The 19,237-nt window shown below is 44.1% G+C and overlaps 1 protein-coding gene across 4 annotated transcripts in view; it reads right to left on the reverse strand.

Moving 5' to 3' along the window:
• Positions 1-2,551: 2,551 nt before the first annotated feature.
• The window catches only part of LRCH1 (leucine rich repeats and calponin homology domain containing 1), a 203,539-nt gene continuing 186,853 nt past the window's right edge, over positions 2,552-19,237 (reverse strand). For 3 of the 4 annotated variants that reach the window (XM_030310779.1, XM_030310763.1, XM_030310774.1), the window contains one exon: positions 12,442-13,730. In XM_030310779.1, the coding sequence (XP_030166639.1) occupies positions 13,524-13,730 (207 nt within the window). In that variant the 3' untranslated portion in view covers positions 12,442-13,523. Of the gene's footprint in view, positions 5,097-12,441; positions 13,731-19,237 lie in introns of those variants that run through there. The other variant, XM_030310770.1, reaches the window with a different exon arrangement.

Below are 19,237 nucleotides of genomic sequence, written 5' to 3' on the forward strand. Positions count from 1 at the left end.
GAAACTGGAAACTTCTTCCTAGACCTCATTTCAATGTGAGGAATGCTTCCTCTGTGCTCAACCTGTTTTGTAAACCTCTTTTCCTGGCCTTGATCTGTCTTAGCTACTGGCATTAAAACTGCTCCCAAAAGGCTCAGCTTATCAAGTTTTATCCCATGAATATATACTTTCTTTTGTATCTCCAAAATCCTAAGCATAGCCAAAATACGTGCTACCAGCACAGCCACAGGTGTTTCTTTTGTTCTTTTTATGGTGAAAAAATTTGTATTTAGATTTAGCCAGTTGGACTCTTGTTTAGATGGTCCCAATTTTGTTGGCAACATTGAAAGCATCATAGTCATTTTTTTTTTTAACTCTAGAAACTCTAGTCGGTCAGCTCTGCCAGGATGCCTCCTGTACAGTGAACAGGACACATGCCTTACAATTGAACTTGACCTTGCCTTGCTCTTCCTCACCTGATGTGAGCTTGAACAAGCTGTTTGAAGGCTCCCGGTCTTGTCTTTTCCTTACTAGTTTGTAGTCTTAATTAGAAATGATGGAAGTCCAACTTAAATGGATTTTATACAGTCTTAGCCTCTTGAAAAGACTCAGGGAGGGGTTGACTACCCAAGCTCTAGAAATTCCAGGCTCTTCCTACTGGAGCCAGGAGTGCAAACATCAGGGGTTTCTTCCCTGTTTCTTGTCCCTACATCTCTCTGAATGCCAGTGTTAACCTCAGGGTCTGTTCCAGGTTTTATGTCTTTTGTCTCCTGTCGTCAGGAAAAGAATTAAAATCTTGGGGAAGAGATTTAGTGCTCAATTTTGAATAAGGTGGCTGCTCTTGAACCAACAGCCACGTGGGCAATGTCAGGTAAGAACCACAAAACCTCACAGCATAGGAGGCAGGGTTAGTTACTGGATGCGTGTAGTACGGAGGTATAGGAGTCCACAAATTCTTTCCTGGTAGCATTTTGGCAAGAGTTTTTGAAATAATGTATGCAGGGTTCATTAATTCTCCTCACTGGCATCTTTTTGGGCCTCCTACAGGACAAGCACTGTTCCAGGCAATGGGGGGATCAGCAGAGAACGAAACAGACAACAGGCGGCCTTGTTTTAAGGGAGCTTACAGTTCAGAAAAAAACGCTCGCCCCAAACAGTAGCCACTCAATAAATAGTAACCATTAAGGTGGCCCACAAGCGTGTGAGCGTGAGGAGTAAAGGTAGCGGCTGAGAGTGGGCCTTGCTTCCCACACATGCCCCACACTCAAGGACTACCAGGTCCTAAGAGAACCCCCTCCCCCCCATCATACCTCCCCAGAGACCAGACTCACCTGGATCTGGGCTCTGCTAGCTGCCCTCCTGGGAAAGCTGGGAGGTTAGTTAACCAGCCCCACCGGGGTCATTGCTGCCTGGATCTCTCAGACGCACCCAGGAAGCACTGGGACGCCCCTGAGGTGGCCATTGGCCAGGACTCGGTCTCTGGGACCGTCCCCAGTTGTGGCCAACGCCACATGGCTGCACGGCGCGGATGCCCCTGCCAGGCCCCCCGGTGCTCTGCTCTGCTCCCGTGGCCTCGCCTTGGTTTGCCCCTCACACATTCTCCGGTTGTTCCAGCCGACTCACAACGCACAGAGTTCATGAGTGCTGGTCCTGCATCACGTGCAGAAGCCTAAGAGAGCTACGATTTCAAGGTTCGGCACAGGGGCCACATCCCCAATCGGAACGCGAGGGGCCATGCGTCGGTTTTCTCAACTCAGCAGAAATAGATCTTAAACGTGGAGACCCTGACACCGGTCCCTGCTTAGGCTGTCGGTCTCGCGTGTTGTGTGTGGTTGGGACGAGCGGACGGACACGACCAGCCACTGTTCTCACCGGAATTCCTCAAGGCAGCTGCACGTCTACCAGAGATAGGCTGCTCGCGTGGGAAAACCCTGGCCTGGATTTGTGGGAGGTGTTCTCAAGGCAGCCAGTTAGCTCTCCGTGGGTCACATTCCACAGGGGGCAGTTGAGGAGAAAGGAGGCTGTGGTTCAACAACACCCACCAGAACCCTCAGGCTTCCTCAGTGACACCTTCTGGAGCTGCCACCCAAGAGACAGGTGGAGAGTCCTGAGTCTACACTCCCACTCCCACTCATTCATAGCAACTCTGCTTTAAGTGCTCTGTGCTTCCAGGGAAGATTTTAGTTTGAAAAAAAATTTGTCAGGGGCGCCTGGGTGGCTTAGCCGGTTAAGCGGCCGACGTCGGCTCAGGTCACGATCTCACGGTTCTTGAGTTCGAGCCCCGCATCGGTCTCTGTGCTGACAGCTCAGAGCCTGGAGCCTGCTTCGGATTCTGTGTCTTCCTCCCTCTCTGCCCCTCCCCTGCCCATGCTATTTCTCTCTCTCTCAAAACTAAACATTAAAAAAATTTTTTTTAGAAAAAACTTGTCAAAAACAAAATATATATATTACATCCACACACTCATACATATACACTACATAATTGCTACAATCTATTTCAGCAATGACACGCTAGGATTTCTTTGGTGACTACAATCAACCTTTGCATCAGATGGGTCAGTCAGTCAGAAGATGGTTTGTACAAATTCAAAGTTTTAATGACTGTTAAATAATAAAAGAGAGGATATTCGCACTATGTACATTCTGTCCACTTAGGGACTCTCAGCTGGCCACGCACATTTTATTGCACATATAAACAGTGTACAAGGATCTTGAAGACGTCTTAGCCATACAAGGACTGCACGTAAAAGAAAAAAAAAGCCATTGCACAAAGTATTGAAGCCATTTGTATTATACAGCCAACTTTAAGAAAAATACTGAAGATGAATATCCAAAGAAATATTTTAATTTTGGGGAAAAAAAAAACCCCTCTCAGAACAAGGATTACAGAGCTTCATGTTGCCAATATATACACGTAAAAAAATATCTCAGGACCCTGCATTCTGAATGCCCGTCAAGGTGCAGCAAACTAAGTTCCTATTTCTGTATCAACCTTGGCCTGTTGTTTACATTGAATACGCTCTTTGTCCAAAACGTCTTTTTTACATCATTATGCTATTCGATAAAACAGGTATTTGTGCAGTACAGGAAAATATTAAAACATCTTTTAAGTTAGCTTAAAGTGCACAGTACATTTATTTGACAGGAAATAACCGCTAGCTGCCAATGCAAACGACCATTTTCAGTAACCCCTCCATCCTGCCCACGGCAGATGCTGGCATTGACCGACGGCAGTCAGTCCGCGGTTCAATGCACACCATCGTCCCGGTATCCTCTGCTCTGTGTTCACCCTTGTATTTGTCTTGTGAATTGTGGCTGCCGCCACTCTAAAAACTTACAATGGCTTTTCACGGAGGCGAAGCTGCAGTCAGCCTCCACGAGACTTCGGAAGATGAAGGGCTGGGATGGGCGAGTGCACGTGCACGTAACGGCCTCAAATAGATGGTTGTGTCTGTTAAGCCTTATGTGAATCTCTCCAACCAACACAGCTCCCTTGCCTTCGCTGGCTTTTCTCTAGTCGTGCTTTGATCGAACTTACTTTTCACTCCTTCCTAAGCTACTCCGTCTCCAAACGCCACTTACCTAACCTTCTCCGGAGCCTGCCTGGGTGTCCATGCGGCTGCCCCACCAACTCGCTAACTCACTTCCGCGGTTTCACACCAGAGACCGTGAATCCTGCAGCGTTTTCTGGAAGCCACCAACTAAATTACAATAAAGTGAGCACGTCTGCTTTTCTCACAATCGTTTCCTCCCTTAAGACTGGCAGTGGTAAGAAGTGCTGGTTTCCTGATCCGGGCCCTACGTGCCGTGCGTAATTCTGGCTCACTCGGTCAGAGCCATCCTTCAAGAAGCTTTTTGGTTAAACAATACATCTTTTTATTACCTCCACTTTCTGATGCCATTTCCTGATTATTTACCTTTGGCGTTAGACTTTCTTTCATTACCCAAGTTACAGTGCAAAATTATACTTCAAGACGCACGATGCTAACACTTACTACTTCTCTGTGTTAAAAACGTGAATGTTTTGTGCATAGCAAAATAAGTCTGAATCCAAAAAAATAACTGTTCACATTTCATCTTCAAGTTTAATGTGCCTTTTTTTTTCCATCACAGCTATTTACAGATAACTTTGGGGTGCTCTCTCGATTTCAGTCAGTTCATTACATGAGAGGACAACAGGGCTGCTGGAATGTAGGAAACTGGATGGAATGCAGAAATATAAACAAAACCAATGTTCGATGAACCGAAGTGGAAATAATGCCTCCCCAGAAAACAGTTCTTGTCACAGAAGCACCTGTTTTTTGGCTTCATTTTTTTGTTTGTTTGTTTCTGAGTCACAAACACCAGAAAACGTGATTACTGAGACCTACAACTACTGCACACCAAAGAGCATAGAAAATAATTCAATATTTATAATATTAAAATAAAGTGTTTAACCACAAAAAAGCAGTAATAAAATAGTTTCCTAATTTACAATTTGCATCCAAAGGATGAAATAACAACTCACTAATAAATAATATTTATATAAATATTTTGTATGTCGAAAATAGTTTTTTAAAAGGCAATGGTCTCAAGAAACGTCTTGAAAAATTTGGTGGTGAAAAACCTGATTGAGTTCCCCCCCCTCCCCCCACCAAATACACAAGAAGTTTGGTTTGAATAAAACAAATGCGTCTTGTTGCAAAAACGGTTGTGCTTGGTGTTTCGGTAATGGCAGTAGGTGAGCGTAGGGATGGAAGGAGGTTGTAAAAGGCATCGATGTGCTGCTCAGTTCTTCACAGACAGCTCCCTCACTGGCTTTAAGGTAAATCTCTCTCATATCTTAACAGTGGAGGTCAGTTCTGACAGGCAGAAACATCTTCCCTTATGTCCTCCCTTCAATGCAACTAGAGCCAGGGAACTGACAGGTAGTGAGCGGGAGGGTAGGAGGAACAGGTGCTGAGAGCAGAGTTCAGGATCTCTGACGAGAGACGAGTCTGAACCGACCCAAAGGAGAGGAGCTGGTTTCATGTGAACAGAGACTTCGTTACCGTTACATCTAGTAATGCTTGAACAGTAATGCCCACTTTGACCAGGCCTTTCTCTTCAAGGATGTGATGGGGTAGACACAGTTTTTCCTAAAAGGGAGAAGAACAAAACATCAATTTTTATATGACTGCAACATAATCATAAAATCTTAGGACACCACTGACAGGAGCTGAGTTGAGCTCTGACTTATGCCTGTCTGATCATCTCAGACTGTGCTTTCTCCCTTGCTTTCAACCCATTGGCAAAGATCTTTTCTGTATTTGCAGAGAAAATACTGATTTTTCACAAGTGAAGGTCGTTCCAGAAAGTCTCCCAATCATTCTGAAATATGCAATAGATCCAAACATTTTAAAAACCGTTATGCTAAATAACTGAGCTACATAGAGTCAGGTGGAAACCAAACACCGAGAATATATTAGCTTACATTCTTTAAAGCCAAATTGCCAGTAGCTTCTCACACATTTTAAGGGAACTAATATACTCATTTATACACTGACCATGCACCGTTATAATGACCATAAACCTTGATTTTATTTGCTGTGATCTCTGAAATGGAGGCATGCTGGTGGACTGGTATCCTTTCTTCATGGTTTATCAAGAGCCTTGTAAATAAGTAATTTTAACCACAACCTTCATTAGTGTCTCTTTTAAGACTCTTTCGTAAAACTGTCAAAGACACAAATGTCCTGTTACTTCCTCATGTTGTATTTTTGCTCTTGGGAAATGGCCAGTACGTGTGAGTCAAGGAAAATAATCGACACAAATCACTCCTTATGGGGAGAACCTTGCATGCTCGACCAAACAGTTTACAAAAGAACAGAAGATAATTTCAAACCTTTGTCATTTGGCTCGGGGAATGAGGGGAATCTCCTTGCTGAGTATGTCTCCTTGGCTAGGAAAAGAATCCACAGCAAACACTCCCTCTTGTCTACCAGATCATGGTATATTCTCCACAGCCCAATGGCCACTGTTTTTAAGGGCAGTTTAAATGGCATGTGCATCACACCCCAGGCAACGGACACAGTGTTTAACATGAAGCCAATCAGGATCTTGGACAATTCTGCTGCGTCTCATGTGATTTGTGCTTGAGGAACCAGATCCTCCTACTTCCTCGGTGCAGGACTCCCCATAAATTACCACAGATACAGGCATTCTGTCCTCAGAAAGGTCTTTAAAGGACGCGCCATGACATCTCAAGTAATTTGTTCCACTGTCTGCAAATGTCATCTTCCTACACTCTCTCAACCACCTTTTTGCCCCTATCCCTATCTCCTTCCCTAACTTGTGGTAAATTAAGAGTAGCTCCGACTCTCTCTGGCACCAGGTCTTAAGAAATGGCCACATGTCAACACAGGACAACTGATTCTTTAAAGCACAATTTCAACCATTATTTCATGTGTCTGATCTGTATCATAATAGGATTATCTTGTCAATGGCATATTAGGTGGGTGTGCAGGTTTATGCTGCTGGCCAACTTAGTAGCCACATGCCAATCTGAGAAAGGATGGGAGGTTCTGTCTGGGAGTCAGGAGCGGTCACTAGGACAGGATGGGCATGCCACAGCCGGACATTAGTGTATATCCTTCCCTGACACCATTTGCCATGGCTTGTGAAATCACCCCAATCTGGCATTTCATTGCTAAGATTGGTTCCACAAGGGCAGGGGTGTATTTACTTCATTCTTATGATCCCCACAGCACATAAGTTGACATCTGCCTTTGCAGGAAATCACAAATGGCCACTATTATGGTTAAGCACCTGATACAAGGTATTAGTTGGGGAAAAAATAAAGTCTTCTATTTACACCATATGCTAAAATCAATTTGAAATGAATTAAAGAACTGTTTTTTTTTAAATCATTAAAATTTTTTTAAATGTTTATTTTTGAGAGAGAGAGAGACAGAGCACGAACGGAGGAGGAGCAGAGAGAGAGGGAGACACAGAATCTGAAGCAGGCTCCAGGCTCTGAGCTGTCAGCACAGAGCCCAATGCGGGGCTTGAACTCACCAACCATGAGATCATGACCCAAGTTGAAGTCGGATGCTTAACCGACTGAGCCACCCAGGTGCCCCTAAAGTGTTAACTTTTTTTTTTTAAATCAAATACCTCTCCTAATAAAACAGACATGAATATTTAGCATTTTCTCTTGTAAATAAATGGAAAATTATCGAAGGTAAAAAATGGTATAAAAATCACAAAAGATAGAAACAACTGATTATGCCTTAAAGTTTAAAGCCTCTATGTGTCAAAAAAAAAACAAGCTAATTAAAAGATAAACAAACTCGGGGCGCCTGGGTGGCGCAGTCGGTTAAGCGTCCGACTTCAGCCAGGTCACGATCTCACGGTCTGGGAGTTCGAGCCCCGCGTCAGGCTCTGGGCTGATGACTCGGAGCCTGGAGCCTGTTTCCGATTCTGTGTCTCCCTCTCTCTCTGCCCCTCCCCCGTTCATGCTCTGTCTCTCTCTGTCCCAAAAATAAATAAACGTTGAAAAAAAAAATTAAAAAAAAAAAAAAAAAAAAAATAAATAAAAGATAAACAAACTCTAAATAAAGTATTTGCATCAAATTACAAAGAGTTTTATATAACACATAAGCTCAATAAATCATTGAGAAAAACAGTAAGAGATCAACTGAACACTAGGTGAGGAACACAAATAGAAATCTTAGAAGGAAGCATATGACCGAGGCCATCTTGAAAGACACTTTGCTTCTTGACCACAGTGTTTATTTATGTTTAGTCCTAAATGTTCCTGAATTTAAGTACTAATATTTCCACAGGGTCTAAACTGTGTACAACATGGCTTTTCTGGGGCTACGTGCCTTATCCTAAGTCCTGCTTAAGATTCAACATGTCTCCATTCATGACTGCCCTGGTCCCATTAAAGAGTGGTTCCAAGCTAGAGGTCACGGTTGGGAAAGGCTGGGGGCTCCAGAGACACAGGGATGGGAAAGTATTGAGGTCTCAGCCTCCTGCTGACAGGACTTCTGCAGACATCACAGGCTGAGTTCGCTTCACCCTCTCTCCCAGGTCTTTTTTTCACTTCCTGGTCTCACTTCCTGGTCTTTTCTCTCCCTGGTCTTTTCTCACTTCCTGGTCTCCTCACTCCCAAACCTGGTGCAGAGTCCAAGGCTCTCCCTTCCACCCTTACAGTTGGCAATGAGAAGTAAACAGGAGACAGAAAAAGGTACTTTTTCACATCCTTCCTGCCTCTTCTCCTTTCATTCACATGCCCTGAAGAAACCCGGAAGTGCCCTCAGATTACTTGGATGGAGTTGGTGGTAACCTAGGAAGACTGGCATGAGCTGGTAGAAACAAAACATGGCAGTTCAGGCTGTATCATCACAGGACTGGGGTGAAGACTGATGGAATTATGAGCTGAGGCACTGCTTGACAGGCTGAGCAAGGACAGCAAGGAAGGCCAGAAGGCCATCTTCCACACACTGGACCTGCCACTACATGTCCATGGGGGCTTGGGGAGAGGGTCCCGGAAGTGACCTAGAAGTTGAGATGGGGAAGGAACTGCCGTAGAGTTATGGCTGGGTCAGAAGGGACAGAGAAGGGCCACCGAAACCGGTCTAAAATGGATTTAAAGCGGGGATCACTGTACATTTACACGAACTTTAAGTGCATTTCAATTTCACTGTTAGAGAAGCCCAGTGGCTCTTCTTGAGAATGTGGCACCATTGCTGTGTTTCCTTTCAAAGCACAGAGCAGAGTCATGAAGTAGTATCTTACAGAAATATAATGCTTCTGATCCCCTCCGAAGAACGCGTGCTTGCTGCTGCTTCTCCTATGGTGGAATCAGTAAGGTTCCCTCACATCCCCTCATCCAGCTCTTTTTGGAGTCACAGCAAATAGGGCTGGAAAAGGCAGGCAAGCCAGAAAGACTAAATGTTACCTTAGGAAGGCTTCCCGGGCCCCTTCCTACAGGCTTGGTGCCAATGCTACAGATTTACATCGCTTAATTCTTTATGACAACTGTGCAAGGTGGGTATAATCCCTCTACTTTACAGATGGAAAAATGGGGACGTAGAGCGTTTAAGTAACTCTGGTAAAGTCACACAGCTCTTAAGTACCGGAACCAGGATCTGAAGAGGAGTCTCATCTCAAAGCTGGGGCTCCTTCTACAACACCAAGCTCCTTCCCAGAAATTCCTTCAACGGGGGAGTATGTTGCATCTGCGGCCCCTGGGACAGGAAGAGGCCTCTAGACCCTCAGAGTCCTATCCCGGTAACCCCCAACAAATTCAACATCGCGTGGGGATCCTCGTTCGGCTTCTCTTCAAAGACAGAAACAGACATCGATCGTGCCCTGGCCGAGCACGCCTCATGGGAGCAGCCCTGCCTGGCTGTCCTCTTTCTCTAGCTCCTCGTGCTCCCAAACGGCCGCATGCCTCCTTCCAGGCCAGCCGCTTGACTAAACCAAAGTCATTTACATCAGTAGATTCCATATCGTTCAGTCTGTTGCTCACATGCAAGTTCCTGGCACTGAAGTGAGTGAACCTACAAGACTGTCTGCATTATTTTCACACTGAGAGAGTTTCCAGTTCCTGCTCAGGAGGGTCAGTGTTGTCCAACTAAGAGGGAGACCACGTTAAACCCTTACAGACTGAGAGGGCGTCTCGTCACTCCTCATTTGATTCTCTGCTTTCCAGCCAGGCCATCTTCCAGTGCTTCCTCCCTCCAGAACGCCTCTTTCTCCACACACATCCGCCCCTTTTCTCACCTCCGCAGAACACATCCCCCCCCTCATCTGGCTATTCCTCTTCCAGGTCGCAGGGTACATGGCACAAGGGCAAGAAGGCTTCACAGACTGTTACCCATCGGGGTCCGATCCCCTGCCTTGTGCTTTGCAGAATCTCGTATCACAATGAATTCCATTTTATTTGTCCACTAGATCAGGACTCCAAAGACCAGTGCCTGCGGGCCAATTCAGTCCATAGCCTGTTTTTGTGAACAAAGTTTTATGGGGACACAGCCACGCCCCTTCATGTATGAGTCATCCATGGCTGCTTCCAGACCACAACAGGACCGGGTAGTTTGTGTAACAGATCGTAGAGCCCACAAAGCATAAAATATTTACAATCTGGCACTTTACAGAAAAAATTTGCTGGCTCCTGGTCTCGACTGCAAGATTTTCGAAGACGGGGTCATGTATCATGGTCACCTTTTTATCCCCAGGTCTACCACACAGCCTTACTCAAAGAGTGCTCATTCAATATTGAGGAATGAATGAATGAACACAGGCACAAATAAAATCACAGTGAAAAGCCAAGGAACTGGACCCTGATAGTCTCAAAGAAAAAAAGCACACATTCTATGGATCTGATTTTTTATTGAGAACTAATTTCAAAACCTGAAGCCTAATCTTAAAAACTAAAATCTCCAGGGCGCCTGGGAGGCTCAGTCGGTTAAGCGTCTGACTTAGGCTCAGGTCATGATCTCAATGGGCATTCAAGCCCTGTGTTGGGCTCTGTGCTGACAGGTCAGGGCCTGGAGCCTGCTTCGAATTCTGTATCCCCCTCTCTCTCTGCCCCTTCCCTGCTTACACTCTGTCTTAAAAATAAATAAACATTAAAACAATTTTTTTAAAAAACCCAGAATCTCTTAAAATGGGATTAAAATATTTTTCCACTCAATCCAAAGCCATTGGATTGAAATTTTAATCCACTGTCCATTCCTTTTACCCTGTAAGGTAAAAATCCTTTGATCTTATGACAGGGACTAGTGTGGATTTTAGACGACCCTCGCACTAAATTTAATTTCTTACAAATAAATGGTATCAGGATATCAAGTGCCTTTTTTACCTGTTCTCATTGATGAAACTCCTACTTAGTTGTCTAACTTTGGAGTTCTGCAGCGCCTCTCCCCCAGCCCCATTTCATAGGTGTCTCTCCCCACAACTGTGAGCCACTTACAAATTACGAATCCATAAATAGAAGGAATGAAGAGCACATTAGCTGGGACACACTGTGGAAATCCTAATGCTGAGTGGCGAGCTGCCATCAATTGGGGCAGCTAGAGAAAGAGAACCTTCTATTTCAAATAGATCTTTCTATTTCAAAGACAGAACATAAATAATTGGTTCTTTTTAGCAGGCATTGGAAGGAAGTACTAGGAAAATGGTCCTTCTTGTGTGAGGAAGGAAATTTAGGATTGCATGTACAAATCACACAACTAAATCCCTGACCAGCTCTCAGACGACAAGCACATCAGTTTGCATCCCCGGTCACACTGTAACGGCAGGCATCACGAGAGCATATGAGTTGGTGTGCGGGTACTCTGGGGAAGAACCACGGGGGGGCTTAATATTCTGTATAGAAATGAACAGCTTGACAATGGGCAAGACAGTTCATTCAAAGTTTTGCCTAAAGGGCTAAATTAATTGTGTTCTGCTAGTTACTATGCCTCCTGATTTTAAAAAAAAAAAAAAAAAAGCCATTCAACAGATCCCAAGAGGAGCAGCACGTCAGGGGACAGTTACATTAATGACAGGAAAAATGAAAGCACATCCAAAGAACCTTTGAGGCCAGAACTGAAATACGGACAGAGCCAGAGAATGATGTCAGCTCAGCACCAAAAATTAAATCTGATCTCACATGATTGTTCTACTCTGTTTTGATTGATAGGATTTTCTTCCAAGCGCCCCCCTGTAAGTCATCTCCCTTCTCCCCTTTTGCCCCCCACCCCTCCCAAAGAAGAAACAAACCAAACAACAGTGATCATTACAGGGCAGCATCAGTGCAAGGTAGAGCCAGATGGAAAAGCAAAGGCTGTTCTAGGTGGGCAAATCAGTGTATCGATGGGCCGATAAAAACCTGGAAGAATCACTTGAAATGTGTTTATTAAGCAACTTAGGGTTTAGGGTGCTCGTGAGACATTGCACAAAGGGGTTTCATTGTGTTACAGACTGAAGGGTACCAGAAGCAATTCAGTACATCTGTGGGTTGTTTATACATGACCAAGCTTAATTAGACAACTTCCGCATACCCTGTACTTCACCAGTCCACACAAAATCAGGAGGGAAGAGCTATCTTTGAGGGAAGAGCGTTTCCGGTTAGAAAATCTGACTTGATTTAGCAACAAAAAAGATTTATAAATATACTCTTCTCACTATGTGGGTTTTCCATATTCTCAAGTCCCCTGGATTCATGGACACGTTCAGAAAACTAAAATTATCTTCTTAGTAGCCATGGATGGAGACTCTTCGCATCTCAGTGAACTAGAAATTTATCTTGAGGAAGTTAATGTCATCATCCCCCAAATTTAAGAAATAGTACGTGGCACCCAGATGTATAATGAAGCAGAGGAGAAACTGTCCAAACCTCAAGCAGGGCGTTCTCATATTAGAAACAGAAATCCCAGAACCAGGAATATCTTGGCCGAGACAAGATTCTAATGTGTGTTGTTTTTTTTTTTTTCTCTTAGTTACAAACTGATCGATCACATTGCTCCAAAAGCAGATTTAGTTAATATATAATCCTGTAAGCTTACTTAGGAATAGAAGCAGCTTGCTCATGTCACTGGAAACCGAAGGTTAAATGGAAATGTCAAGTCATTAGGGAAACTACATTCTGCTAAAATGAGAGCAATCTTACTGTTGGCTTCTGCCATAGTAACCCACGTCCTCAGACCAAGAATGTTCCATGACTCATGGCTTTATTTGAAAACAAATACAGTCAAATCCATCACGTTCTTGACCTGAAGCTATCATGTGATGTAGCAAAAAAGCAAAACGACCCATTACATTATTTAAAAATAGAAATCCCTTCTGGAAAATGCTTTTCTAAGAGCCTCAGGGTAGACCTAGCAAGGAGTAAAAGGTAAAACTATGCGGGAAGTGATGTCAAGTGAATCCTCCAGGTGGCGCTCTAACAGCAATGGCCCCTCCTTCCCCAGCCCCGCGCTGCACAGCTCCTTCCCCTGCAGCAGGCAGAGGGGCTTGCTCAGGGTAGAAGTGGGCAGCAACCCTCCCATTGAGGGAAACGGAGGAAACCAACTGAATGGCCGGCAAAGCAGTCATTCACTGACGGCATTTTTCAACTTGGTCAATAACGGTATTATCAAAGACTTTTCTAGACCGAATTGGGCCCAAAATGCTGATTTCCTGTCTTCTCTGCAAGGTGGCTCCACTACACCTCAATTGCCCGTTCCTGAATTAGGATCTGACACTGACCCAAAGGAAAGACTTCCATATCCTAAATCCCCTCTGCTCCTGTTCTGGCATCTTCTTCCAGTCTACCCAGGGCAGCTATGTGAGTGAGAAAGCATGAGGTCTCGATACGCTCTGCTGTCCCTGGTTTTTAGGAAGCGAGAGAGATTATTTAATGGGAACTGCACTCTATAAAGTCTGTGCCTTGGGAAAACCTGACTTGTAGCGTTCCCTTCAAAACTCTAGAGACTACTAAAGAGATGACAGGGATGGAAGCTGGCAAGGCAGAGGCTCAGAGGGAGGAAGGGCCCTGTGATGGCTCAGGGTGACACAGCAGAGTGTTTGCTTGGATGCACATGCACACGTTATGCGGACAGAGCATTCCAGCGGTAAGTGATATAGATCAGCACTATAAAGAGAATATGGACAAGACAGAAGCTTATAAGGTCCCTGGAGCGGAGGGCGGAAGTTGGTTGTGGGGGTTTCTCCCCAAGGGCCAGCAGAGTGTCAACAGTCTTTCGAATGTGACGGAAGTCCAAGTGCAGGATGTCATACGGAGAGCAGAGGTCGGCCTATTCCGTGGGCAGCCATTAGAACAGAAAGAGACAGTGCGTACAATTAAAACTACACGGAAGAACAGCTGGAAAGAAGCACACATTTTTGGTTACTAGCAAATGGCAAGACTAACCCCTTATTTCAAAGCAGGTAAAACCCATTCCACCAAAGATTTTTTTTAACCGGTTACAAAACAAAGTAGCATACCCAAAGTGTTTTATGCAAGTAGCACAAGGAAATCCTTCACCCACAAAGCCACTACTAAGGAAAAGCACGCTCTTCAATTGGATGTTACTGGCGTCCAAAACAGTTTTAATATCCAGGTGGTATCACGTGCTCACCAATGGCATAGAAATAAGAGCTTTTCACTAGGGACATTCAGGACATAACCTCACCTAAGGGCAAAACATAAGCTTCCAAGTTGAATCCCCACCTGTCCTCACCATTCTCAATGTATTTTTTTTTTCACCCTGGTTTATGAAGACTCAATGAATATAAAGTACTCCTCCCTGAAAGGTAACACACACACCTAATTCATTTTTGTTCTAGGGTTACTGTTCTAGGGTTACTGTTCTAGGGTTACTCCGGGGAATTCTGGTTTTACTTGTGTTCCTACATGTGTCACAAAGCACGTTAAATTTCATGTTTTTGCAGTCACACATAAACCAAAAGTCTAAAGGAGGCTTCTTAGATGTGCGGTTAGAATAAAAGTACACCCCCCCGACGTGGGATAATCATGTAACTTTATTCATCACTAAACACGTATGGTAGGGCACGGGTCTTCTGAGTTGGCCTCCAAATATCTGCTCTTGTCAGGAAGCAGTTTCCTGATACAATGACTTCCTGAACTGGAAAGGACTACAGATTAACATTAACAGTGATTATAACTGATTATGACTGATATGTCAACATGAAAGTAGTTTTGTGTCCAAATGAAACAAGAATTGAAACTATTTAAGATATAGTTCATACATGCAGCTTTATTTCAAGTCTGGCAAAGCATTTAAAAACATATATACGATATATATTTTATATCATACTTTGCTACAGTTTTCCCCTTTATTTTAGCCTCATTGCTAAGCAGATGCAAATCACAGAGCAACTGAAAGCTTCTAAGATAAAGATGCTGTCTTATACCCTCTGAAGTCAGCTTGATGCCCTCAGATGAAAAGAAACGCTATAATATCAAGCACGATGGATAAGATTAAAAACATTCTAATTTTAATTTATGAAGGTAAAGATGCTGTTCTTAAGACTTTTTAAAGACAGTAAGCCACGTTACATCTATTCAGATCATGCAGCTTTTCTCAGTGGATTCGGAGGAATCAAGCTACTGCTGTTACTTTCCCAAGAATTAAAACATCTACACATAGATTTGATTTCACTGGGAGAGAGACACTGGTCAAGGATTAGCAGATGGGGAAACATCTAAGGAAAGACGTGTTATTGCAATAAGAATTCTCTATTGCAATGTTGTGCTGAACCAGTGAAATCTGAGCAAAGCAGACGTAAGACAGAAGGCGTCCACAAACTGAAATGTGAATTTTCACAAAAGTAGGTATTTCCACAGCAAAAGCAAATCATTCTACCTCCAGTCTATGCTTTAAAACACTTCCCAGAACCCTAGGGAAAATGTCTGGTCTGCTCCCCAGCAATGCCCTCCAAGAACTTGAATCAGATAGTCCTTACAGTGTTCTTGAGTAGCACACTTCTCGCATGGGGAGCCTACACAGACCATTCTTCTTGTCCTGGAATTAATTTCGTGATGCCACAGATTCGGGGCTTAATTCAGATTTCAGATTAAAGTGGGCAGGGCCCAGACTCACAGTCCATGGTGTTTGGTTTAAACTAAATTGTGATCTCTTAAGGAAAAGGCATGGGTCTAAGATGGTCTGGTAGGCAAAAACTGGAATCTCCGTAACATGTGGAGTGTGGGCTGCTGGGGTCCTCTGGGACCCGCGCTCTGATTCCGTCCCACGTCCCACAGCCCAAACTGCCACAGCAACCTCCTCAAGGACGCTGTGCTAGGAAACAGGGCTGAAACCGCTGGGGGAAATGAAGTTTCTGATCCTGTGCCTACCAAATTACGGTCTTAATGAGCGGCACTTAGAGATTGTGCATTTTTTTTCTCTTAGAGTTAAAACAGGAAAACAGTAAAAAGGAAGAAAATGGAAAGAGGCAAAATTTCACCCTGTAGGACAGAGCATTAGTAATTACTGCAAGGCATTTGAAAGGCACAGTGAATACACTCAGAGTCCTCAGAGGCAAGTGTGGATGCTAATTCCCACTACAAAGAACAGAAATCACAACTGCCAAGGTTAATTCAAGAAAGTGTGACTAAGCTTACTTACTATGAAAGACTGGCCGAGCCTCCCCCAATACTATGGATGCAAACAGAAATGTAGACAGATCTGGAAAAAGGTCTAGATTATAAATGTTTGAGTGTTCTGCAGTCTAAATTCTAGCAATTTTAGAATATATTCATTTTATTAATTTTAGGGACGCCTGGGTGGCTCAATGTTGGTTAAGCTTCCAACATTGACTCAGGTCACAATCTCACAGCTTGTTAGTTCGAGCCCTGCGTTGGGCTCTGTGTGGACAGCCCAGAGCCTGGAGCTGCTTTGGATTTTGTGTTTCCCTCTCTCTCTGCCCCTCCCCCACTTGTGCTGTGTCTCGCTCTCAAAAATAAACATTTAAAAAAAAAAGTTTTTTTTTAAATAAATATAATTTTAACTTTTAAGTCAACACGATTACAAAGTATTTTTTCTTTAAACCTAAGGTAACATAGCTCAGGAACGTTGACGGCCACTCTGAACATGTAAAGCTCTGACTGACAAGGTATAATCTGGTGAGGAGTTGAGTGAGGTAGTGAAGGGTTTTCAGTTTTCTCCAAATACACAGAACTAATCATCAATTTTATGAATGTGGAGGGTAACTGTTGTATCAGGAAACTACTTTATCTAGAATTGCAGTTTAAAACCTTTTGAAGATGCCGCTTTTAAAATGGTTCTTCTCAACCGTGCATTCATGAAAGGCTGTTAGACCGTTGCCCAGAGAGACACACAGTGGGAAAGAATTCTTACATTCTCAATGGCAAACACACACCACCTGTAGGAAATTGGGCCTGATTTTACAAGCTAGAGACTGGTCCTTTTTAATCTATTACAAATTTTTAAATTGCTGTTAACAAAAATAAATGTGTCGGTCTTCACCTCTGGTTATTCAGACTCAGAATTAACCAATATAAATGTAAAAGCCAAATGAATTTTGTAGTAAGAATCTCATTCCAGGGGCAGCGGGGAGGCTCAGTTGGTCAAGTGTCTGACTCCTGAATTCGGCTCAGGTCATGATCTCTGTGCTGACAACATGGAGCCTGCTTGGGATTCTCTCTCTCCCGCTCTCTCTGCCTGTTCCCTGCTCACAAGGGCATACTCTCTCTCTAAACAAACATTAAAAAGAAAAGAATCTCAGCCTATCCCAGAAAAGTACTTATTATGATTTGAATTGATGCTAAAGGGGAAAAAAGAGGCATAAAGGTCAAAGAGAAAGAACTCATTTCTCCTCAAGATTACAACAACGTGTTTTCAATTTATAGAATGCCTGCCAATAAAAAAAATAATTCAGATTAGTTACAAATTTCCTAAACCCTCACAGACAGTAGGAAAGTTACTACTGACACTTTCAATTACCGTATCCCATTTTAGAAAACAACGAAAGGCAAATATGAAAGGCACTGAAGACTCGGCCATAATATCAACACAATCCTCTTATAGCAACAGGATCATGGTTAGAATCCAAGTGCACTGAGATTTTATTAAAATTTTTTTTTTTACTTAATGTTTATTTTTGAGAGAGAGAGAGAGACAGAATCTGAAGCAGGCACCAGGCTCCGAGCTGTTAGCACAGAGCGCGACATGGGGCTCGAACTCACGAACCACGAGATCATGACCTGAGCCCAAGTCGGCCCCTTAAGTGACTGAGCCACCCAGGTGCCCCTCCAGGATTTTATTTGTAACTCCCTTTGGCCCATGTAGAAGCTAAGGGACACCCTACGGTCCCGCAAGCCCCTGGCGTCTGTACTGCTCAGGCAGGCAGGTGGAGGCCCTGTGCGGCCAAGGTGTCTACCGAGGTAGAGCTGCTGCCCGTAATCCTCCTCTGTTTTCCCTCTGCAGACAACAGTGGCTACAAAGGGCTGGGCGGCTCAAAATCAAAGCGCGTTTCATCTAAGTTCCCTCCTCCTCTAAAGAAAACAAATCTTAAATTAAGCTCCTTACAGAGGTCTGAGGCCAAGGCTCCTTATTTAAAACCGAGTAGGAAAATTTCCCTTGTGAACCAAAATATAATTCTCTATTTTCTAATAACTTTAATGCTTTGTAAGTCAGAGATTTCTTTTGAGCGGAGACAATACTAAAAAGAGCCCCAAACAGCCCTAAATTTGGATCCAATTGGAAATCCCCAATAATCAACGGTGAATCTTCTACATCAAGCCAAGCGTGGCCCAGGTGACTCAGAAAAGAAGCCTCAGTCTGTCCATTCATAGCCTCATTACTTCAAGTCAGATTTTGGGGGGATATAAAGAACATATCCTCAAGAAGCTGGAAGCCCACCAAGGGGAGGTCGGTCTTCAAGATCAAGTTGATGCCGGCACCACCACCCAATCCCCAGATTTTCCAGGGCACCCTGATGCACCCGCGGTGAATTCGCCCACCGCCAGGCAGTGGATGAGGGACAGGTTAATTACGGAGCTGGACTTTCATGGAGTATTACAGCTCAGAGAAAGCGGAGAGGTCTGTGATTTTCAAACTAAGCTTAGCAACAGGATGCTTCCTAACCGACCCCACCCCCCCCACCAAAGAAAATCTTAGCTAGAAATCTAATATATACTATTGACAAAACAGAAACTGCTCTGGCTGATGCAGGAGGCGAGAACGATCTGTAGTCTTCCCACTTGGCTCTCCCTCCCCTCCCGAGCTGGCCATTTGAAAAGACTCGAGGGCTCTGAAGAATGGGCTTATATTTACTCCTCAAGTCCCAACACCTGCAGTTTGCAGTGGGGGGGGCGGGGGACTCAACCGGTTCAAACCGCTATGTCTATGGCTACCAGCTGTGAGCGTGAGTTTAGGGAATTATAAGCTCTCTGGACTCTGTTTCCTCAGAGGACGGCGAGAAAATATTTACCTCCGACCCTCAACAGTGAGCATTTAAGATGATGCATGTATAAGAAGTCTTTTTTTTTTTTTTTTTTTTTTTTTTTCCACCTTTTTTTTTTTTGGGGACAGAGAGAGACAGAGCATGAATGGGGGAGGGGCAGAGAGAGAGGGAGACACAGAATCGGAAACAGGCTCCAGGCTCTGAGCCATCAGCCCAGAGCCTGACGCGGGGCTCAAACTCACGGACCGCGAGATCGTGACCTGGCTGAAGTCGGACGCTTAACCGACTGCGCCACCCAGGCGCCCCTATAAGAAGTCTTTAAGATGATGCATGTATAACAAGTCCTCAACGAATGGTTAACTGCTGCTAATTT

This window comes from Lynx canadensis, chromosome A1 (genome assembly GCF_007474595.2).
Source record: "Lynx canadensis isolate LIC74 chromosome A1, mLynCan4.pri.v2, whole genome shotgun sequence".
NCBI lineage: Eukaryota > Metazoa > Chordata > Mammalia > Carnivora > Felidae > Lynx > Lynx canadensis.